Source organism: Oncorhynchus tshawytscha, linkage group LG02, assembly GCF_018296145.1.
Source record: "Oncorhynchus tshawytscha isolate Ot180627B linkage group LG02, Otsh_v2.0, whole genome shotgun sequence".
Taxonomy (NCBI): Eukaryota; Metazoa; Chordata; class Actinopteri; order Salmoniformes; family Salmonidae; genus Oncorhynchus; species Oncorhynchus tshawytscha.
The window spans coordinates 9,356,894-9,381,614 of NC_056430.1; the positions used below are offsets into that span (position 1 = coordinate 9,356,894).

Here is a 24,721-nt window from a genome sequence, read left to right on the forward strand (position 1 = left end):
GAATGAAATAAAAGCTGAAATAAATTATTCTGACATTTCACATTCTTAAAATAAAATGGTGATCCTAACTGACCTAAAACAGGGAATTTTTACAAGGATTAAATGTCAGGAATTGTGAAAAACTGAGTTTAAATGTATTTGGCTAAGGTGTATGTAAACTTCCGATTTCAACTGTATATAATAAGCTTGCAAAGTCAGGATCAAGAGTTCAATTACCACTGGAGCCACCCATATGAAAATGTAAGCGTGCCGTAGGTATTAAATATGCAATATGTCATGTTTTTGGCAACCCCACCAAATTCACTTAGAAATGTGAGTTATAGATCTGTCATTCTCATTGAAAGCAAGTCTAAGAAGCGGTAGATCTGTTCTATGTGCTCTATTTCTATCCTTCCAGTGTTTAGTTTTTGTTCCTTTACTTTCGGTTTTGTACACCAGCTTCAAACCGCTGAAAATACAATATTTTTGGTTATGGAAAACATTTTTCACCACATATTAGATGGTACAATGATTCTCTACACGATGACTGTTTGTTTTGTCACATAAACTGATATTAGGCGAAATATTAGAATTTAAGCAAACCAGGAAATGGCAGAGTGATTTCTACTGCATATTGCACCTTTTAAAGCATTTGCTAAATGGCATACAGTATATGATTCTATATTATTGCTATAGAAACAAGCATACAGTATATTATTGCTATAGAAACAAGCATACAGTATATGATTCCATATTATTGCTATAGAAACAAGCATACAGTATATGATTCTACATTATTGCTATAGAAACAAGCATACAGTATATTATTCTATATTATTGCTATAGAAACAAGCATACAGTATATTATTGCTATAGAAACAAGCAGAAGTATATGATTCTATATTATTGCTATAGAAACATGTCAACATATGACACAGTGATCATTCGTAGCGAACACATTATGCCTATGATGTTCATCACTATGAGCTTTATTCAAGCCTTCTGCACAAAATCAGTAAAAATAATCCAGTCACGTTTCTGTCCTCCACCGTACAAATATCAACATAAAAATGTCAGAGAATATTACTGTGATCCAATATAAAATGTAGATTTAAAAGCAGCTTTGACCTCAGTCGTACCTTAGCAACCTAACGTCTGATTCTGCTGTGCTGTTTACCACTAGGTTTATAGGATTCTACAACAAATGTCAAACAAGTCTTTAGCAAGAGCCCAATAGAGTTTCACTACAGTACACTTTCTGCATACACAAACATTAGGTAAAATAAACCTAAAAGATGTAGGAAATGTGTAAGTCAATGAAATAGCAAGCAGACACATCTATTCCAACTGTGACAGTGACAATAATGAGGTGACTAAGTATAGAATAGAATAGAATACAAGAGAATACAAGAGAATACAAGAGAATAGTATAGAATATAATACAGTAGAATATCACACACACGTCAACATGAGAGTAGAGACTGGCACACTGAGCTGTCAGTCTGGTCCTAGACTAAGGAATAATTACATAACCCAAAATATGATATTTATATATATATATATATATATATATATATATATATATATATATATATATATATATATATATATATATATATAAATATCATATTTTATATTATATATATATATATATATATATATATATATATATATATATATATATATATATATATATATATATATATATATATACTATACTGTACTGTATATATATATATATATATATATATATATATATATATATATATATATATATATATATATATATATATATACTGTACTGTATATTATATATATATATATATATATATCATATGGAGCAACAGGGGGGTAGAGACACTAGTCTGTCCCTGGCACACTGGGCTGTCAGTCTGGCATCTGAGTCATGGTCCCAACTGTCCAACAGAATGTCATGCAAGCCCTGCAACAGACAACCCATATTAATCAGTTTCCTAAAAACATAGTGTAACATGCTTCACCTAATTGTCATTATTTCCAGGTGGTCTTTGAGCTAAAGTTAATCTTTATGTTTTGGGGAAACTCGCGCCCCCCCCCCCCAAGGTAGACAGTCATCACCTCTAATTCTTCATACAACAACAGTAGTTAGACAGTAATAACCTGTTTACTATCTTCTAGTAACTCAGTCAGGTCAGACAAATACTTGAAACTGAGTAGTTCCTAGAGAAATAACCTACCTGTTGCCAGTGTTTGGGTACTGAAGGACGTTCCCTTCTCTCGGATACATGGACTATGAGCTGCTCTAAAGAAGGACTGGCCCCTAGCTCCTCTTCATAAGGCAGTCTGTGTTCTGGCACTGGGCAGCCTGCAGGCGGAGACAGAGGTTAGGGTTAGTGTTAGGGTTGGCGATGTAACTCTTCATAAGACAGTTTGATCTGACACCGGGCAGACTGCAGGGGGAGACACAGGCAGAGGGTTAGTGTTAGGGTTAGGAGGTAGTCTCCCACTGACAAACATTTGGTGGGCAGTGCACTTTGAGACCACAAGTGAGCTTAGGATAACCTTAGGGTAACCTTAGGGTAACCCAATGATTATGATAAACACTGAGAACTCTTAAGAGATTGAATTATCTCAGAACCAAATCTTACATGCGCTTGGCTAGCTAACAGTGAAACATAATTAATTAATTAACTAACTAGCAACGGAAGAGATGCCATAGTCCCAAAAGTGCAAACACAGCCAACCTGGCACTCCAGGAAGGCTCAAGGAAACGCTCAATAAATATTTAAAATACAATTTTGAACCCCCCCCCGGTTTGATATATAGCCTACCTATGAAAAGGTCTGAGCAGCGCATCAGCAGCTCCCAAAGCAGCGTTCCTAAGGAGTAGACGTCTCCCTGTATGAGACACCAGCCACTGCTCAGGTTCACACAGCCATCCAGGAGCTCGGGGGCCATATAGCACAACGTCCCCACCTGGCTCTGTAGATGGAGAGGAGAAAGGTTGAACTAAACTGAACACTGTGTGTATGATCTACTGCAACGACAACATCATTATCAACAATAACAACAACACCATCATCTCACTGCCTGGACGCTGGCCTAGGGAGAGAGTAGAAACAGAAGTTGCCTATGAAAAACATGTTGTTGCTATTAAAATCAGAGACTGGCTAAAAACTTCTTTGCCCCACTGCATATGTATGTACTGTACTCTATATACTGTACTCTATATACTGTACTCTATATACTGTACTCTATGTACTGTACTCTATATACTGTACTCTATATACTGTACTCTATATACTGTACTCTATATACTGTACTCTATATACTGTACTCTATATACTGTACTCTATATATGGTACTCTATACACTGTACTCTATATACTGTACTCTATATACTGTACTCTATATATGGTACTCTATATACTGTACTCTATATACTGTACTCTATATACTGTACTCTATATACTGCACTCTATATACTGCACTCTATATACTGTACTCTATATATGGTACTCTATATACTGTACTCTATATACTGCACTCTATATACTGTACTCTATATACTGTACTCTATATACTGTACTCTATATACTGTACTCTATATACTGTACTCTATATATGGTACTCTATACACTGTACTCTATACACTGTACTCTATATACTGTACTCTATATACTGTACTCTATGTACTGTACTCTATGTACTGTACTCTATATACTGTACTCTATATACTGTACTCTATATACTGTACTCTATGTACTGTACTCTATATACTGTACTCTATATACTGTACTCTATATACTATACTCTATATACTGCACTCTATATACTGTACTCTATATACTGTACTCTATATATGGTATATACACTGTACTCTATATACTGTACTCTATATACTGTACTCTATATACTGTACTCTATATACTGTACTCTATATACTGTACTCTATATATGGTACTCTATACACTGTACTCTATATACTGTACTCTATATACTGTACTCTATATACTGTACTCTATATACTGTACTCTATATACTGTACTCTATATACTGCACTCTATATACTGTACTCTATATACTGTACTCTATATACTGTACTCTATATACTGTACTCTATATACTGTACTATATATGGTACTCTATACACTGTACTCTATATACTGTACTCTATATACTGTACTCTATATACTGTACTCTATGTACTGTACTCTATGTACTGTACTCTATATACTGTACTCTATATACTGTACTCTATATACTGTACTCTATATACTGCACTCTATATACTGTACTCTATATACTGCACTCTATATACTGCACTCTATATACTATACTCTATATACTGTACTCTATATACTGTACTCTATATACTGCACTCTATATACTGCACTCTATATACTGTACTCTATATACTGTACTCTATATACTGTACTCTATATACTGTACTCTATATACTGTACTCTATATACTGTACTCTATATACTGTACTCTATATACTATACTCTATATACTGTACTCTATATACTGTACTCTATATACTGTACTCTATATACTGTACTCTATATACTGTACTGTATATACTGTACTCTATATACTGTACTCTATATACTGTACTCTATATACTGTACTCTATATACTGTACTCTATATACTGTACTCTATATACTGTACTCTATATACTGTACTCTATATACTGTACTCTATATACTGTACTCTATATACTGTACTCTATATACTGTACTGTATATACTGTACTGTATATACTGTACTGTATATACTGTACTCTATATACTGTACTCTATATACTGTACTGTATATATTGCACTCTATATACTGTATATACTATACTCTATATACTGTACTCTATATACTGCACTCTATTTACTATACTCTATATACTGTACTCTATATACTGTACTCTATATACTGCACTCTATATACTGCACTCTATATACTGCACTCTATATACTGCACTCTATATACTGCACTCTATATACTGCACTCTATATACTGCACTCTATATACTGCACTCTATATACTATACTCTATATACTGCACTCTATATACTGCACTCTGTATACTGTACTCTATATACTGTACTCTATATACTGCACTCTATATACTGCACTCTATATACTGCACTCTATATACTGCACTCTATATACTGTACTCTGTATACTGTACTCTATATACTGTACTCTATATACTGTACTCTATATACTGTACTCTATATACTATACTCTATATACTGTACTCTATATACTGTACTCTATATACTGTACTCTATATACTATACTCTATATACTGTACTCTATATACTGTACTCTATATATTGTACTGTATATACTGTACTCTATATACTGTACTGTATATACTGTACTGTATATACTGTACTGTATATACTGCTATATACTGTACTCTATATACTGTACTGTATATATTGCACTCTATATACTGTATATACTATACTCTATATACTGTACTCTATATACTGCACTCTATTTACAGTACTCTATATACTGTACTCTATATACTGTACTCTATATACTGCACTCTATATACTGCACTCTATATACTGCACTGTATATACTGTACTCTATATACTGTACTCTATATACTGCACTCTATATACTGCACTCTATATACTGTACTCTATATACTGTACTCTATATACTGTACTCTATATACTGTACTCTATATACTATATCACTAGCCACTTTAAACTATGCCACTTTGTTTACATACCCTACATTACTCATCTCATATGCATACGTTGATACTGTACTCTATATCATCGACTGCATCCTTATGTAATACATGTATCACTAGCCACTTTAACTATGCCACTTTGTTTACATACTCATCTCATATGTATGTACTGTACTCGATACCATCTACTGCATCTTGCCTATGCCGTTCTGTACCATCACTCATTCATATATCTTTATGTACATATTCTTTATCCCTTTACACTTGTGTCTATAAGGTAGTCGTTTTGGAATTGTTAGCTAGATTACTCGTTGGTTATTACTGCATTGTCGGAACTAGAAGCACAAGCATTTCGCTACACTCGTATTAACTAACCATGTGTATGTGACAAATACATTTGATTTGATTTGAAAACATGTTGTTGCTATTAATAAAATGAGAGACTGGGTGGTGTAGCAGTTAAGGGCCACAGCCTCTGGCATTATATACCAGCATTGTTTTGATAGGAGGGATAGAATCTATCTCTGTCACTCTCTCTATATGTTCAATAAACTGACAAAACATCCTAAAGAAGTAGAAGGGAGCCCGGGGTTGGGGGAAAGACAGGCCCACCTGTACGTTAACCATGTAGCGCTGCCAGCTGTGTGGACCGGCGCATGAGCGCAGGATGGTGGAAGAGCCAAAGTCACACAGGACACAGGTACCATCGTCCCTCACTAGCACGTTGTTACTACTGAGATCTCTGTGGGCCACCGCTGGCTTGTGCACCCCTGAGAACACAGACATCAGACACACACAAACACACACTGTACAGCCACTGACAAAGGACATATAGGATTGGGGTCAGGCGTTATTCCTGACCACATGGTGAGAGCAGGAGAAGGTCTTCCTGGGCAGGAGAAACTGCAGTGGGGCTTTGGAGCTTTTTCCCGGTATGTTGTCTAAACTGTGAGGTCCACATATGATGCAGAAAAGCTAATCCACGCTTTTGTCACTTCTAGGTTAGACTACTGGAATGCTCTACTTTCCGGCTACCCGGATAAAGCACTAAATAAACTTCAGTTAGTGCTAAATACGGCTGCTAGAATCTTGACTAGAACCACAAAATGTGATCATATTACTCCAGTGCTAGCCTCTCTACACTGGCTTCCTGTCAAAGCAAGGGCTGATTTCAAGGTTTTACTGCTAACCTACAAAGCATTACATGGGCTTGCTCCTACCTATCTCTCTGATTTGGTCCTGCCGTACATACCTACACGAACGCTACGGTCACAAGACGCAGGCCTCCTTACTGTCCCTAGAATTTCTACGCAAACAGCTGGAGGCAGGGCTTTCTCCTATAGAGCTCCATTTTTATGGAACGGTCTGCCTATCCATATGAGAGACACAGACTCGGTCTCAACCTTTAAGTCTTTATTGAAGACTCATCTCTTCAGTAGGTCCTATGATTGAGTGTAGTCTGGCCCAGGAGTGTGAAGGTGAACAGGCACTGGAGCGACGAACCATCCTTGCTGTCTCTGCCTGGCCGGCTCCCCTCTCTGCCTGGCCGGCTCCACTCTCTGCCTGGCCGGCTCCACTCTCTGCCTGGCCGGCTCCACTGTCTGCCTGGCCGGCTCCACTCTCTGCCTGGCCGGCTCCACTCTCTGCCTGGCCGGCTCCACTGTCTGCCTGGCCGGCTCCACTCTCTGCCTGGCCGGCTCCACTGTCTGCCTGGCCTGCTCCCTCTCTGCCTGGCCGGCTCCACTCTCTGCCTGGCCGGCTCCACTCTCTGCCTGGCCGGCTCCACTCTCTGCCTGGCCGGCTCCACTGTCTGCCTGGCCGGCTCCACTCTCTGCCTGGCCGGCTCCACTCTCTGCCTGGCCGGCTCCACTCTCTGCCTGGCCGGCTCCACTCTCTGCCTGGCCGGCTCCACTCTCTGCCTGGCCGGCTCCACTCTCTCCACTGGGATTCTCTTCCTTTGACCCTTTACAGGGACTGAGTCACTGGCTTACTAGTGATCTCCCACAGTGGGGATAAGTACTTAAGTAAAAATACTTTAAAGTACTACTTAAGTCGTTTTTTGGGGGTATCTGTACTTTACTTTACTATTTATATTTTGGCAACTTTTACTCCGCTACATTCCTAAATACAATAATGTACTTTTTAGTCCAAACATTTTCCCTGACACACATAAAAGTACTCGTTACATTTTGACAGGAAAATGGTCTAATTCACGCACTTATCAAGAGAACATCCCTCGTCATCCCTACCGGCTCTGATCTGACCGACTCACTAAACAGAGAACATCCCTGGTCATCTCTACTGCCTCTGATCTGACGGACTCACTAAACAGAGAACATCCCTCGTCATCCCTACCGGCTCTGATCTGACCGACTCACTAAACAGAGAACATCCCTGGTCATCTCTACTGCCTCTGATCTGACGGACTCACTAAACAGAGAACATCCCTCGTCATCCCTACTGCCTCTGATCTGGAGGTGTGCCCCTGGCTATCAGTAAATAAATAAATAAAAAATACAATTGTGCCATCTGGTTTGCTTAATATAAGGAATTTTAAATGATTTATACTTTTACTTTGACTTTGACACTTAAGTACATTTTAGCAATTCCATTTACTTAAGTATATTTAAAACCAAATACTTTTAGACTTTTACTCAAGTAGTATTTAACTTTCACTTTTACTTGAGTCATTTTCTATTAATGTATCTTTACTTTTACTCAAGTATGACAATTGGGTACTTTTTCCACCTCTGCTCTCCCATGCCGTCCCTAGGAGGGGTGCACCACGTCGTGCTATACTCGACTTGAGTGGTTTGAGTCACTGACGTGATCTTCCTATCGAGTTTTTCTCCCCTTCGGGCTCGTGCGGGGGAGATCTTGGTGGGCCATGTCTCAGGGTAGTAGGTTGGTGGTTGAAGATATCCCTCTAGTGGTGTGAGGGCTGTGCTATGGAAAAGTGGGTGGGGTTATATCCTGCCTGGTTGGCCCTGTACGGGGGTATCGTCGGACAAGGCCACAGGGTCCCCTGACCCCCCCCGTCTCAATCTCCAGTATCTATGTTGGAATAGTCTATGTGCTGGGGGGCTAGTGTCAGTAAGTCCTATCTGGTGTAATTCTCCTGTCTTATCTCGTGTCCTGTGTGATCTTATGTATGCTCCCTCTAATTCTCCCACCTCTCTCTCTGCCTCAACCCAGAGGACCTGAGCCCGAGGACTATGCCTCAGGACTACCTGACCTGAAGACTCCTGGCTGTCCCCACCCCAGTCCACCTGGTCGTGCTGCTGATTCAGTTTCTGCTGTTCTGCCTGTGGCTATGGAACCCTGACCTGTTCACAGGAAGTGCTACTTTGTCCCGGACCTGCTGTTTTTCGACCCCTCCCCCCTCTCTCTCTCTACCTGACCTGCTGTCTCGACCTCTGAAGCCTACTGATGTTTACTCCTAAGGTGCTGACCTGTTGCACCCTCTACAACCACTGTGATTATTATTTGACCCTGCTGGTCATCTATGAATGTTTAAACATCTTGAAGAACGATCTGGCCTTAATGGCCATGTACTGTTACAATCTCCACCTGGCACAGCCAGAAGAGGACAGGCCACCCCTCAGAGCCTGGTTCCTCTCCACCCAGTACAGCTAGAAGAGGACTGGCCACCCCTCAGAGCCTGGTTCCTCTCTACCCAGCACAGCCAGAAGAGGACTGGCCACCTCTCAGAGCCTGGTTCCTCTCTACCAAGCACAGCCAGAGGAGGACTGGCCACCCCTCAGAGCCTGGTTCTTCCTGGGTTCCTGCCTTTCTAGAGAGTTTTTCCTAGCCACCGTGCTTCTACACCTGCATTGCTTGCTGTTTGGGGTTTTAGGTTGGGATTCTGTACAACACTTTGAGACATCAGCTGATGTATGAAGGGCTATATAAATACATTTGATTGATTGATGATGATGATGATGGTGATTATAATAATAATGATGATGATGATGATAATAATGGTGATTATAATAATAATAATGATGATGTCGATGATGATAATGATGTTGATTATGATGATAAGGCTGATGATTATGATGATGATAATGCTGATGATTATGATGATAATGATGATTATAATAATAATAATAATAATGATGTTGATGTTGATAATGATGTTGATTATAATAATGGTGATGATGTTGATTATGATGATAATAATAATGATGTCGATGATGATAATGATAATGACAATAATGATGATAACAATAACGATGATGTTGATGATTTCTAATAATGATGATGATGTTGATGATGATGGCCCATACATACCATGCCTGTGGAAGTCAGAATGGAGGTAAGCCAGTCCCTCAGACAGAGACTGGGCCAGCTTCAGTGTTGTCGTCCAGTCACTGCTGTTCTTGGACAGGAAGGAACTGAGAGAGCCCTGGATAGGCCGACAAGTCAAGAGTTTTTCCTTGTGTCACGTTCGTGTGGTTATCTAGTTAAAATGACCGTAACATACATCAGTATATAAACAATCAATAAACATGAAGCCTGGCATGGGAACTTTGGACAGTAAGCAGAATGAGGCTTTACGTCAAACCAAGCTAGAGAATCAGACAATTACTATGGTAACACTACGTATTAAAGCATCTGGTTATAAGGCTTTATAACTTGTTGTAATAAGCATGTATGAACCTTCACATCTTATAAGAGGTATTTAATGTTGTCTCTCTGTGTAAACAGTGTTACTCACGCATGTGGCTAGCTCCAGGAGCAGGACACAGTCTCCGCTATCTGACTTCCTGCCAGCTCCCAGGAAGTGAGCAATCCCAGCATGCACCAGGTGTGGTAGTCCGTACACTTCCCTCTCCACTGTGAACTCCTGTCTGCACCAGGTGGGGAACACCTTCACAGCCACCGTAGTCCCTTGGTAACTTCCCTGCCACACCGACGCAAAGTGACCACTACCCACAATCTGAAATATCAATAAATCAATGTGAATCAATCTGAAATGAGAAGAGGTTCACAGAATGCCTACAATGTCCAGCGACCTACGTGAATACTTTCCTGTTGTAGTTCCATGCTGGTCAGGTCCATATCAGACTGTTTTGATATGTGGCATGAGCACAGTGAGGTCAGAGATTCCTCTGGCAAAGATAGATGCTGCTTGTCATCTAAGAGGCGGGTGGAGAGAATTCATGTTCAGCCATTTACTGTTAATGCACGGGTGTATCCTAATTTAGGATAGGGTCGCATTTTCACTTAGTCTCCCATTGACATCAGTGCATAACTAAGTAACTGTTTGATTCTTCGGGAGGTTAGGATTCACCCTATGGTAAAGTACAATATAAACAAATAGACTCCGACATTTGAGACAATGTGACTTACTGATACAGTGTTGCATTAGTGTTGGGGCGTGCAGGTGGTCAGTCAGCCAGTCAGTCAGTCAGCCAGTCAGTCAGTCAGCCAGTTAGTCAGCCAGCCATTCAGTCAGCCAGTCAGTCAGCCAGTCAGCCATTCAGTCAGCCAGTCAGTCAGCCAGTCAGCCAGTCAGCCATTCAGTCAGCCAGTCAGTCAGCCAGTCAGCCAGTCAGTCAGCCATTCAGTCAGTCAGTCAGCCAGTCAGCCAGTCAGTCAGCCATTCAGTCAGCCATTCAGTCAGCCATTCAGTCAGTCAGTCAGTCAGTCAGCCAGTCAGTCAGCCAGTCAGTCAGCCAGTCAGCCAGCCAGTCAGTCAGTCAGCCATTCAGTCAGCCATTCAGTCAGCCAGTCAGTCAGCCATTCAGTCAGCCATTCAGTCAGCCATTCAGGCAGCCAGTCAGTCAGCCATTCAGTCAGCCATTCAGTCAGCCATTCAGTCAGCCAGTCAGTCAGCCAGTCAGTCAGCCATTCAGTCAGCCATTCAGTCAGCCAGTCAGTCAGCCATTCAGGCAGCCATTCAGTCAGTCAGTCAGCCAGTCAGTCAGCCAGTCAGTCAGTCAGTCAGTCAGCCATTCAGTCAGCCAGTCAGTCAGCCATTCAGTCAGCCATTCAGGCAGCCAGTCAGTCAGCCATTCAGTCAGCCATTCAGTCAGCCAGTCAGTCAGCCATTCAGTCAGCCATTCAGTCAGCCATTCAGTCAGCCATTCAGTCAGCCAGTCAGCCAGTCAGTCAGCAATTCAGTCAGCCAGCCAGTCATTAAGTCAGCCAGTCAGTCAGTCAGCCAGCCATTAAGTCAGCCAGCCATTAAATCAGCCAGCCAGCCATTAAGTCAGCCATTCAGGCAGCCAGTCAGTCAGCCATTCAGTCAGCCATTCAGTCAGCCAGTCAGTCAGCCATTCAGTCAGCCATTCAGTCAGCCAGTCAGTCAGCCATTCAGGCAGCCATTCAGTCAGCCAGTCAGCCAGTCAGTCAGCAATTCAGTCAGCCAGCCAGCCATTCAGTCAGCCATTCAGTCAGCCAGTCAGTCAGCCATTCAGGCAGCCATTCAGGCAGCCAGTCAGCCAGTCAGTCAGCAATTCAGTCAGCCAGCCAGTCATTAAGTCAGCCAGTCAGTCAGTCAGCCAGCCATTAAGTCAGCCAGCCATTAAATCAGCCAGCCAGCCATTAAGTCAGCCAGCCAGTCAGTCAGTCAGCAATTCAGTCAGCCAGCAAGTCATTAACTCAGCCAGCCAGTCAGTCAGCCATTAAGTCAGTCAGTCAGTCAGTCAGCCAGTCAGTCAGCAATTCAGTCAGCCAGCCAGTCATCAAGTCAGCCAGCCAGTCAGTTAGCCAGTCAGTTAGCCAGCCAATCATCCAGCCAGCCAGTCAGCCATTCAGCCAGCCAGTCATCCAGCCAGCCATCCAGCCAGCCAGCCAGCCAGCCAGTCAGTCAGTCAGTCAGTCAGCCAGCCAGCCAGTCAGCCAGTTAGCCAGTCAGCGAGTCAGTCAGTCAGCGAGTCAGTCAGCGAGTCAGTCAGCCAGTCAGTCAGTCAGCCAGTCAGTCAGCCAGTCAGCCAGCCAGTCAGTCAGTCGGCCAGCCTGTCAGTTAGCCAGTCAGCCAGTCAGCGAGTCAGTCAGTTAGCCAGTCAGTTAGCCAGTCAGCCAGTCAGCCAGCCAGTCAGTTAGCCAGTCAGCCAGTCAGCCAGCTAGCCAGTCAGTTAGCCAGTCAGCCAGTCAGCCAGCCAGTCAGTTAGCCAGTCAGCCAGGAATGACTCAAAAGGAAGATAAGAAATCACGAGATTGAAAAAATAAATGAAAGACTGAAATGCAACAGCAGTGAAAAGTGGTCTGAGGAAAAACCAAGGTCAGTGAACAAAAGAGGACAGCGTGTGGGAGGGAGGGAGGTAGAGAGAGGGAGAGGGAGGGAGGGAGGATCTAGCTAGTAGGTTAATGGAATGATTCATAATAGTCATGTGAATGTAATTTCGGCCAAATCCCACATATCATTAACTCTTGATAATCCCAACCCACAAGAGCGTTTTATCAAACTCTAGTGGCAGTCTACAACAAATATATATTTAATATACTTATGGGAAATACCAGGGATATATTTTAACTATTATGATGAAAATGACTAAAATGTTAATCTATGGATTTCACATGACTGGGAATCCAGATATGCATCTGTTGGTCACAGATGCCTTTAAAAAAAAAGGATGGATCAGAAAACCAGTATCTGGTGTGACCACCATTTGCCTCATGCAGCACAACACATCTCCTTCACATAGAGTTTATCAGGCTGTTGATTGTGGCCTGTGGAATGTTGTCCCACTCCTCTTCAACGGCTGTGAGAAGTTGCTGGATATTGGCGGGAACTAGAACATGTCGATCCAAAGCTTGTTTGGGAGCTCGATCCAGAGCATCCCAAACATGCTCAATGGGTGTTATGTCTAGTGAGTATGCAGGCCATGGAAAAACTGGGATATTTTCAGCTTCCAGGAATTGTGTACAGATCCTTGCGACATGGGGCCTTGCGTTATCATGCTGAAACATGAGGTGATGACGGATGAATGGCAAGACAATGGGCCTCAGGATCTCATCACGGTATCTCTGTGCATTAAAATTGCCATCGATAAAATGCAATTGTGTTCATTGTCCGTAGCTTATACCTGCCCATACCACAACCCCACCATGGGAAACTCTAATCACAACGTTGACATCAACAAACCACGTGCCCACAAGACGCCAAACACACTGTCTGCCATCTGCTCGGTACAGTTGAAACCAGGATTCATCCGTTAAGAGCCCACTTCACTAATGTGCGAGAGTGGCCATCGAAGGTGAGCATTTGCCCACTGAAGTCGGTTTACGATGCCAAACTACAGTCAGGTTAAGACCCTGGTGAGGATGACGAGGATCTTGATGCACTTCCCTGAGACGGTTTCTGACAGTTTGTGTATAAATTCTTCGGGTTGTGCAAACCCACAGTTTCATCAGCTGTCCGGGAGGCTGGTCTCAGACAATCCCACAGGTGAAGAAGCTGGATGTGGTGGCCCTGGGTTGGCGTGGTTACACACGGTCTGAGGTTCTGAGGCCGAAATCACTAAAAGGCAGAGAATTGAATTCTCCGGCAACTGGTGGACATTCCTGCAGTCAGCCAATGGCACTTCTCACTCAAAACTGCTCTGGTGGACATTCCTGCAGTCAGCCAATGGCACTGCTCCCTCAAAACTGCTCTGGTGGACATTCCTGCAGTCAGCCAATGGCACTGCTCCCTCAAAACTGCTCTGGTGGACATTCCTGCAGTCAGCCAATGGCACTGCTCCCTCAAAACTGCTCTGGTGGACATTCCTGCAGTCAGCCAATGGCACTGCTCCCTCAAAACAGCTCTGGTGGACATTCCTGCAGTCAGCCAATGGCACTGCTCCCTCAAAACAGCTCTGGTGGACATTCCTGCAGTCAGCCAATGGCACTGCTCCCTCAAAACTGCTCTGGTGGACATTCCTGCAGTCAGCCAAATGGCACTTCTCCCTCAAAACTGCTCTGGTGGACATTCCTGCAGTCAGCCAATGGCACTTCTCCCTCAAAACTGCTCTGGTGGACATTCCTGCAGTCAGCCAAATGGCACTTCTCCCTCAAAACTGCTCTGGTGGACATTCCTGCAGTCAGCCAATGGCACTTCTCCCTCAAAACTGCTCTGGTGGACATTCCTGCAGTCAGCCAATGGCACTGCTCCCTCAAAACTGCTCTGGTGGACATTCCTGCAGTCAGCCAATGGCACTGCTCCCTCAAAACTGCTCTGGTGGACATTCCTGCAGTCAGCCAAATGGCACTGCTCCCTCAAAACTGCTCTGGTGGACATTCCTGCAGTCAGCCAATGGCACTTCTCCCTCAAAACTGCTCTGGTGGACATTCCTGCAGTCAGCCAAATGGCACTTCTCCCTCAAAACTGCTCTGGTGGACATTCCTGCAGTCAGCCAATGGCACTTCTCCCTCAAAACTGCTCTGGTGGACATTCCTGCAGTCAGCCAAATGGCACTTCTCCCTCAAAACTGCTCTGGTGGACATTCCTGCAGTCAGCCAAATGGCACTTCTCCCTCAAAAATGCTCTGGTGGACATTCCTGCAGTCAGCCAATGGCACTTCTCCCTCAAAACAGCTCTGGTGGACATTCCTGCAGTCAGCCAAATGGCACTTCTCCCTCAAAACTGCTCTGGTGGACATTCCTGCAGTCAGCCAAATGGCACTTTTCCCTCAAAACTGCTCTGGTGGACATTCCTGCAGTCAGCCAATGGCACTTCTCCCTCAAAACTGCTCTGGTGGACATTCCTGCAGTCAGCCAAATGGCACTTCTCCCTCAAAACAGCTCTGGTGGACATTCCTGCAGTCAGCCAATGGCACTTCTCCCTCAAAACTGCTCTGGTGGACATTCCTGCAGTCAGCCAATGGCACTTCTCCCTCAAAACTGCTCTGGTGGACATTCCTGCAGTCAGCCAAATGGCACGCTCCCTCAAAACTGCTCTGGTGGACATTCCTGCAGTCAGCCAATTGCACTTCTCCCTCAAAACTGCTCTGGTGGACATTCCTGCAGTCAGCCAATGGCACTTCTCCCTCAAAACTGCTCTGGTGGACATTCCTGCAGTCAGCCAATGGCACTTCTCCCTCAAAACTGCTCTGGTGGACATTCCTGCAGTCAGCCAATGGCACTTCTCCCTCAAAACTGCTCTGGTGGACATTCCTGCAGTCAGCCAAATGGCACTGCTCCCTCAAAACTGCTCTGGTGGGCATTCCTGCAGTCAGCCAAATGGCACTGCTCCCTCAAAACTGCTCTGGTGGACATTCCTGCAGTCAGCCAAATGGCACTGCTCCCTCAAAACTTGAGACATTTGTAGCACTGTGTTGTGTGACACAACTGCACATTTTAGAGTGGCCTTTTATTGTCCTCAGAAAAAAAGATGCACCTGTGTAACGATCATGTTGTTTTAATCAGCTTCTTGATATTCCACACCAGTCAGGTGGATGTATCGTCTTGGAAAAAGAGAAACGCTCACTAACAGAGATGTAAACTCATTTTGGGCACAACATTCGAGAGAAACCTTTTATTTCAAATCATGAAGCGTAGGATCAACACTTGACATGTTGCATTTATAATTGTGTTCAGTGTATGTAGAATAAGCTGAAATCAAAGGGGATAAATTATGTTGGAGAAGGTTACCAAATTAATATTTGTGTAAACATAAACTTACCGTAACCTCTGAAACGATGTCTGCATTTAACTGCCACCACTAGGGTACACAGTAACATCCCAAGGACAACCACAGTGGCCGTGACCATGTCTGCAGACACAGTACAGTAACAGAATGAAGTACATGCTTTTAAATGTGCAGTAGGTCAAATCTGCATTCGTAATGCCTACGGTACATGGCGCCATTGTGATAAATGCATACAGTATATGGATGACACCTTGCTATGTCTTTATGCAGCAGGGTAGATGTTTGTGTGACTGCGTGGGTGCAGGCTGTGAGGAACAGGGAGTGAGGGGACGGGGAGAGAGGAACAGGGAGTGAAAGGGACGGGGACTTCACACGCTGGGCTTTGGTTCCAAGGTTAAACAACAGAACACAGAAAAGAGGAGTGGAAAGGGAGTGATCTCACAAGGTTGAATGGGCAGACGAGAAAGGAAATGAATATGATGCAATCACAAACACACATTAACATGAACACTATTAGGCGTTTATATAGTTTTTTTAATCACGAGTAAACAAAAAAGTATCCATACCTGTAGAGTGAGATGAGTGTTTGAGTTGAGGTTGCTTCTCTTCTGCGTTCCACGTGATGTTGCCATTACAGAGGTTTGAGCTGCACTCACATCTAATGTAGTCTAAATGGGTGGTTGATGTAAAGCAGGTAGGATCTAGGCAGCCACCGACTACCATTTTGCAACCTACAGAGAATGACAGATTAACAGAGGTGTACACAAACGCCACTTTTAGGCTATTTGGATTTATTTTGGACTGTTTATGAATGAGAGAGGTTTACATTTCGCCTGCCCCATTCCTCAGATTATCAAGCAAAGAGGCAGAAAAAATGCTGTTGAAATTTCACATTGTGCCTTTAATTTAAATCTGGTATCTGGTCTAATTGTGTCTGGTGTATGAAGGGTCTGTGGACATCTGTCACAAGGCCGTAGCCATGGAGTCAACAACATAAACATGGGAAAACTCATTTCCTGCCATTCTAAAATATTTACAAATTCACTAACCTTTTTATTTATTTACATTTTTGGTAATAATATCTAATAATAGTATTTTTTTTAACCTTTTCTTGTTTCATTTTATTTAACGGCAGAGATGAGGAATAAATGAAGTACAACCATAACCCTAATCATATAAACAGAAATATATGCATTGTTATATGAAGACAAGTCCAGATATTGTGGCCAAGGTTTAGCAAATTGTTGTTTTTATCTACAAGTAAGCTTGGGTGGGTAGCAGGGGTGTTTGCTCTGCTCTCCTCTCCTCCTATCTTCTCCTCTCCAGCCCTCTCTCCTCCTCTCCTCTGGTCCTGTATTCTCCTCTCCTCTCCCCTGCTCTCCAGTCATCTCTTCTCCTTTCCTCTGCTCTCCTCCTCTCCTATCCTCTCATCTCCTTTCCTCTGCTCTCCTCCTCTCCTATTCTCTCCAGTCATCTCTTCTCCTTTCCTCTGCTCTCCTCCTCTCCTATCCTCTCATCTCCTTTCCTCTGCTCTCCTCCTCTCCTATTCTCTCCAGTCATCTCTTCTCCTTTCCTCCTCTCTCCTACTCTCCTATCCTCTCATCTCCTCTGCTCTGCTCTCCTCCTCTCCTATTCTCTCCAGTCATCTCTTCTCCTTTCCTCTGCTCTCCTCCTCTCCTATTCTGTCCAGTCATCTCTTCTCCTCTCCTATTATCTCCTATCCTCTCATCTCCTCTCCTCTCCTCTCCTCTCCTCTCCTCTCCTCTCCTCTCCTCTCCTCTCCTCTCCTCTCCTCTCCTCTCCTCTCCTCTCCTCTCCTCTCCTCTCCTCTCCTCTCCTCTCCTCTCCTCTCCTCTCCTCTCCTCTCCTCTCATCTCCTCTCATCTCCTCTCATCTCATCTCCTCGCATCTCCTCTGCTCTGCTCTGCTCTCATCTCCTCTCCTCTCATCTCCTCTGCTCTGCTCTCCGCTCCGCTCCGCTCATCTCCTCTCCAGGCAATGACATGTGTTTTGACTTGCCATTCTTCAAGCAAAGGATCAAAAGGCCTTTTTGCGTTTATCATTGACACCGATAAAAGACTGGCATATTCCTTCAAGGTCCAGTCTGTCCAGTTTCTCCTTCGTGCACGTGCCACATGGCCACATTATTCAGCCTTGTTTGACTCATGGCTGATCTAAGCCATGTCTTCAGCCTCCTCAGAGCACTAAAACTCCTCTCAGCCTCTACAGAGGAGGCAAGGACGACCAGCAGACGCCTTACTAAAGCTTCCACCTGACTGAAGAGACCTCTCACCTCTGGCACCATTTCCCCAATAATGTTAGCAACATTTGAGCTAGAATTGTTATTTGTAATTAACCCCAAAACAAGGCCAGCTGCACCTGCAGTAGTCTTGAATTCAATTCAGGATACTGGTCTACCACCTTGTCCGTGTCTCCGCGTAGCTACACATTTTCAAGCTGGAATCCAGCTTGATCAAACCTCTGTATGAATGGAGTATTCACTGTGTCCTAAGGGTTGTAGAACTGGGCTCTGTACAAAGACTGGGCATCCGGATGGATATGGGCTGAGTATTCACTGTGTCCTAAGGGTTGTAGAACTGGGCTCTGTACAAAGACTGGGCATCCGGATGGATATGGGCTGAGTATTCACTGTGTCCTAAGGGTTGTAGAACTGGGCTCTGTACAAAGACTGGGCATCCGGATGGATATGGGCTGAGTATTCACTGTGTCCTAAGGGTTGTAGAACTGGGCTCTGTACAAAGACTGGGCATCCGGATGGATATGGGCTGAGTATTCACTGTGTCCTAAGGGTTGTAGAACTGGGCTCTGTACAAAGACTGGGCATCCGGATGGATATGGGCTGAGTATTCACTGTGTCCTAAGGGTTGTAGAACTGGGCTCTGTACAAAGACTGGGCATCCGGATGGATATGGGCTGAGTATTCACTGTGTCCTAAGGGTTGTAGAACTGGGCTCTGTACAAAGACTGGGCATCCGGATGTATATGGGCTGAGTATTCACTGTGTCCTAAGGGTTGTAGAACTGGGCTCTGTACAAAGACTGGGCATCCGGATGTATAGGGGCTGAGTATTCACTGTGTCCTAAGGGTTGTAGAACTGGGCTCTGTACAAAGACTGGGCATCCGGATGTATAGGGGCTGAGTATTCACTGTGTCCTAAGGGTTGTAGAACTGGGCTCTGTACAAAGACTGGGCATCCGGATGGATAGGGGCTGCAGTCTGACCGGTGTAACGCTTTGTTGGTTTGTGGATATGAAGCATCTAGGTTGTAGGTCCAACTTTGTTGCCATAGCATTTGCTTTTGCGAACAAGACATCACAGTGCTCCTCTGTTTGCTTGTCCTGCATGCTTGTTTTGACATGGTCCACAGCCTCTAACATTGCCTGAAACGGTCTGTTTCCTAAGCTGCAGGGAGGTGTTCAGGCTCTACAAATCCCCCATCAGGTCTTCAGCCATTTCAAGGCCGAGCACAGTGTTCCCTTTAAGAAATGTTCCATCAAGACCATTAGCCTTAGTTGAAGTGTCAGATGAGCTGCGTGGTGCCATTTCTTCAAGGACTGTCAGCATTGGGGCAGCAGGGTAGCCTAGTGGTTAGAGTGTTGGTCTAGTAACCGGAAGGTTGCAAGTTCAAATCCCCAAGCTGACAAGGTACAAATCTGTCGTTCTGCCCCTGAACAGGGGGTTAACCCACTGTTCCTAGGCCGTCATTGAAAATAAGAATTTGTTCTTAACTGACTTGCTTAGTAAAATTAAAATTAAAATTGACCCATACTGGCTGAGAACTGAGTAGATGGCAGGGGTGTGAACAGTCCACCTGGTGGGACAGACAGATTTCAACGAGGTGAAACCATGCTTTGATTTTGTGATTTCCTGGTAAAATCAACTTGCCAGATTGATTAAGGAAGCCCCCCCAATTCATGCACCAGACCCATTGAATCTCTTCCTAGTGGAGAAGCTACACAGGCAGCCTGCGGAACTAAGTTCACTCAGTGTGGACCACAGTGACAATACATAGCCAGCGGGTTGTTCTGTCCTTAAAATGTCTTGTACCCCCCTGCAGTCCAGCCATGCTTGCGGCACCTTCATAGGTTTGTCCTGGAAGTTGGGACAGAGGAAGGCCTAGACGCATCATCACATCACACGCCATCTTGGCTATATTCACATCACACTCCCTCTTGACTATATTTTGCCCTGTCGTTGATGACACTTCGTAGAGTCACAAGGATTTCTTTCTTTGGTTGTAGATCTGCAACTACAAAGAGTCAAACATATTCACTTCTGATCAACGCCTAATATATCCTGGGTACCAACAAACATATTGACTACTGATCGACTCCTGATATATCCTGGGTACCAACAAACATATTGACTCCTGATCGACTCCTGGTCAACTCCTGGTCAACTCCTGATATATCCTGGGTGCATTCAAACATATTGACTCCTGATCGACTCCTGATCAACTCCTGATATATCCTGGGTGCATTCAAACATAATGACTCCTGATCGACTCCTGATCAACTCCTGATATATCCTAGGTGCATTCAAACATATTGACTCCTGATCGACTCCTGATCAACTCCTGATATATCCTGGGTGCATTCAAACATATTGACTCCTGATCGACTCCTGATCAACTCCTGATATATCCTGGGTGCATTCAAACATATTGACTCCTGATCGACTCCTGATCAACTCTTGATATATCCTTGGTGCATTCAAACATATTGACTCCTGATCAACTCCTGATATATCCTTGGTGCATTCAAACATAATGACTCCTGATCAACTCCTGATATATCCTGGGTGCATTCAAACATATTGACTCCTGATCAACTCCTGATATATCCTAGGTGCATTCAAACATATTGACTCCTGATCGACTCCTGATCAACTCCTGATATATCCTTGGTGCATTCAAACATAATGACTCCTGATATATCCTGGGTGCATTCAAACATATTGACTCCTGATCGACTCCTGATCAACTCCTGATATATCCTAGGTGCATTCAAACATATTGACTCCTGATCGACTCCTGATATATCCTGGGTGCATTCAAACATATTGACTCCTGATTGACTCCTGATCGACTCCTGATATATCCTGGGTGCATTAAGGTTAGTTGAATACGTCTGTGAACACCATTGTTGGTCGCTGGGTGGAATGTGTGGCTGATTCATTTCCCAGGTAATTTAGCTATGATAGCTAACGTTAGTGATGGTTGGTTGATTGATTAGCAGTCGCAAATCGGCCCGTTTTCACCAAAAAAACGTTTGTTTCCACTCCATGCAATTACTGACACTTTGTAGCTATGCAAATGGTCTAATTCAAAATGTGGTCTAATTCAAAACCTAACTTTTTTCACTTTATAAATGAATTGAAACAATATGGCACTACTTTAACTAAAATGAACAACAAAAAGGCAATTCAAACATGTTGTATGATTAATAAATATAATTTGTTTGTTTAGGATTCCTGGCCATGTAAATAGTTTGTATGAATGCTTGTTTGCATGTGACTATTCCTCTTTTGTTAGTTGATATTTGTTAATATTTTTTTTAATGTAAAAAAATCTAAATAAATATCACCTTGTAGTTCTGCCACTGGCTGGCCCTCGATAATACGAAAGAAGCCGACACAGCAGTTAGTGTGGGCACAGTACTGGATTGTACCGTTAACGTGACCCTCCTCCATTTTCTTGGAGTTACGGGAACTGGTCAGGAACACACAACTCCTCCCCTGCTCCACCGCTGGAGCAGGAACACACAGTGATAGACATCCTGTACGAGAAAGGGAAGATGCACCGAGTTTACAAAACATTAGGAACACCTGCTCTTTCCATGACATCGACTGACCAGGTGAATCCAGGTGGAAGTTATGATAACCTTATTGATGTCACTTGTTAAATCCACTTCAATCGGTGTAGATGAAGGGGAGGAGACAGGTTAAAGAAGGACTTTTAAGCCTTGAGAAATGGATTGGGTATGTGTGCCATTCAGAGGGTGAATGGGCAAGACAAAATATTTAAGTGCCTTTGAACGGGGTATGGTAGTAGGTGCAAGGTGCCACGTTTTGTGTCAAGAACTGCAAAGCTGCTGGGTTTTTCCCTCAACAGTTTCCTGTGTGTATCAAGAACGGTTCACCACCCAAGGGACATCCAGCTAACTTTTATATATTTATTTATTTTATTTCACCTTTATTTAACCAGGTAGGCCAGTTGAGAACAAGTTCTCATTTACAACTGTGACCTGGCCAAGATAAAGCAAATCAGTGCGACAAAAACAACAACACAGAGTTACACATAAACAAACGTAAAGTCAATAAAACAAAAGAAAATAAAAATCTATGTACAGTGTGTGCAAATGTAGAAGAGTAGGGAGGTAGGCAATAAATAGGCCCTAGAGGTAAAAAAAAATAATAATTACAATTTAGCATTAATATTGGAGTGATGGATGTGCAGACGATGATGTGCAAGTAGAGATATTGGGGTGCAAAAGAGCAAGAGGATAAGTAACAATATGGGGATGAGGTAGTTGGGTGTGCTATTTAAAGATTGGCTGTGTACGGGTACAGATAAGGTAAGCTGCTCAGACAGCTGATGCTTAAAGTTAGATAGGGCGATATAAGACTCCAGCTTCTGAGATTTTTGCAATTCATTCCAGTCATTGGCAGCAGAGAACTGGAAGGAAAGGTGGCCAAAGGTGTTGGCTTTGGGGATGACCAGTGCATTATACCTGCTGGAGCGCGTGCTACGGGTGGGTGTTGCTATGGTGACCAGTGAGCTGAGATAAGGCGGGGCTTTACCTAGCAAAGACTTATAGATGACCTGGAGCCAGTGGGTTTGGCGACGGAATGTAGTGAGGGCCAGCCAATGAGAGCATACAGGTCGCAGTGGTGGGTATATGACTTGACACAACTGTGGGAGGCATTGGAGTCAACATGGGCCAGCATCCCTGTAGAACGCTTTCGACACCTTGTAGAGTCCATTCCCCGACGAATTGAGGCTGTTCTTAAGGCAAAAGGGCATGCAACTCAATATTAGGAATGTGTTCCTAATGTTTTGTACACTCAGTGTGTAATAATTTAACTAAGATAGAAACACGTACAATATTATTTCACTTGACTAGAATAGAACAGAACGAAACGAAACAGAATAGAATGATTCAATGATGTTAAATCAGGGAAAAACTGAAATTCAGGAATAGGTGTAACAGTTTAGCTTCCGTCCCTCTCCTCGTCCCTACCTGGGCTCGAACCAGGGACCCTCTGCACACATCAACAGCTGCCTCCCACAAAGCATCGTGACACATCGCTCCATAAAAACCACCGCCCTTGCTGAGCAAAGGGAAACAACTACTTCAAGTCTCAGAGCGAGTGACATCACCGATTGAAACCCTATTAGTGCTCGCCCCGCTAACTAGCAAGCCATTTCACACTGGTTCCACAGACCTAGGTATACAATTATATAAAAACGGAGAAAATTCCTCAGAATTTTCCCATAAGAATTGCTTTCAAAATATTCTCATCCGTTTTCCTTTCTGCAAAGGTATGTAGGCTAAACTTTAAGGTCTTTGGTGATACACAAAGTACACAACAGAAACATTATTCTTGGTGTTTCAAAACCATACACACTTCAAGGCCTTCAGATAGAAAACATTCAAACAGTGAATGGCAACTGATAGTCACATCAATAATTCTGCAATGATTTTGAATTATGTATAAAAATGTCAAGTATCCCAAATTCCATGTCAACTTCAAATTATTAGCACAGTCATTAAATTTGATAAAAACATAACTTACCAAAGATGACTAAATACAACCACATTTGTTCTGTCTCTCTGTGAGCTGGCTGTAGGCTAGGTCTGATGTCTGTGAGCTGGGATGGGAATGGAAGCTGAGTTTCCCACGCAGTCCAGCACCCCTTCACTATCACACACCTGTGACCTGCACACACAGACACGCACACGCACACACTGGCTGATAAGGAGGACACAAACACTAAATTGTTCAGTAACAAATGCATAGCAGCAACTTGTCTGCAATTAATAGCCTATAGCCAGGATTTTTTCTTCTTAAAGTAACTTTAGGTTATTAAAAAAGTTATTAAAATAACAAGTATGTGCGATATACTGTGTTTACATGTCATTGTATCTAATTACACACAATCTTAAATAGTTTGACATAAATGTATTTAATTTGTTAGTGTAAGTACCTTTATCGATGTGGCACGTTTCCTTCTCCTCCTGCATGCCCCCTCATAGACATCACCATGTCCCCCTTACCTCATCTCTGTCAACCGTACCACAGACAGAAGGGGTAACTCAGATACGTCACGGGAGCTATAAAGTCGAAGCATCCGTTTAGAACGTTTTCTCACCCCCCAAATATGGTGGTGAGAGGAAGTCCAGTCGCGGGTAGTGGGAGAGGATGGAACTGGCCGACATTCTTCAAA

The 24,721-nt window shown here is 43.3% G+C and overlaps 1 protein-coding gene across 4 annotated transcripts; it reads right to left on the reverse strand.

The window, feature by feature from the left end:
* Nucleotides 1-1,781: 1,781 nt before the first annotated feature.
* LOC112235844 (anti-Muellerian hormone type-2 receptor) lies at nucleotides 1,782-24,660 on the reverse strand. Of its 4 annotated transcripts, none has more exons than XM_024404378.2 (12): nucleotides 24,482-24,650; nucleotides 24,070-24,213; nucleotides 21,858-22,049; nucleotides 16,818-16,982; nucleotides 16,285-16,374; nucleotides 10,695-10,813; nucleotides 10,393-10,614; nucleotides 9,966-10,080; nucleotides 6,285-6,442; nucleotides 2,790-2,940; nucleotides 2,196-2,323; nucleotides 1,782-1,921 (listed from the first exon to the last, which is right to left on the reverse strand). In XM_024404378.2, exons 1-12 carry the CDS (start codon nucleotides 24,516-24,518, stop codon nucleotides 1,811-1,813), a joined length of 1,632 nt encoding a protein of 543 aa, XP_024260146.1. In that variant the 5' UTR covers nucleotides 24,519-24,650; the 3' UTR covers nucleotides 1,782-1,810. The 4 variants fall into 4 exon arrangements, with proteins under 4 accessions (XP_024260146.1, XP_042185931.1, XP_042185932.1 ...); XM_042329997.1 differs by having other exon boundaries at nucleotides 10,707-10,813; nucleotides 24,482-24,641; XM_042329998.1 differs by lacking the exon at nucleotides 16,285-16,374 and having other exon boundaries at nucleotides 24,482-24,660.
* Nucleotides 24,661-24,721: the final 61 nt, after the last annotated feature.

What these genes read in the sequence shown, in the direction of transcription:
- LOC112235844 (XM_024404378.2), bottom strand. Translation starts at nt 24,518, where the DNA reads ATGCAGGAGGAGAAGGAAACGTGCCACATCGATAAAG. An exon ending in AACGTGCCACATCGATAAAG is followed by an intron (nt 24,214 to 24,481) that starts GTACTTACACTA and finishes CTGTGTGTGCAG; the next exon opens with GTCACAGGTGTGTGATAGTG. An exon ending in TCCTGGAGCTAGCCACATGC is followed by an intron (nt 10,081 to 10,392) that starts GTGAGTAACACT and finishes CGGCCTATCCAG; the next exon opens with GGCTCTCTCAGTTCCTTCCT.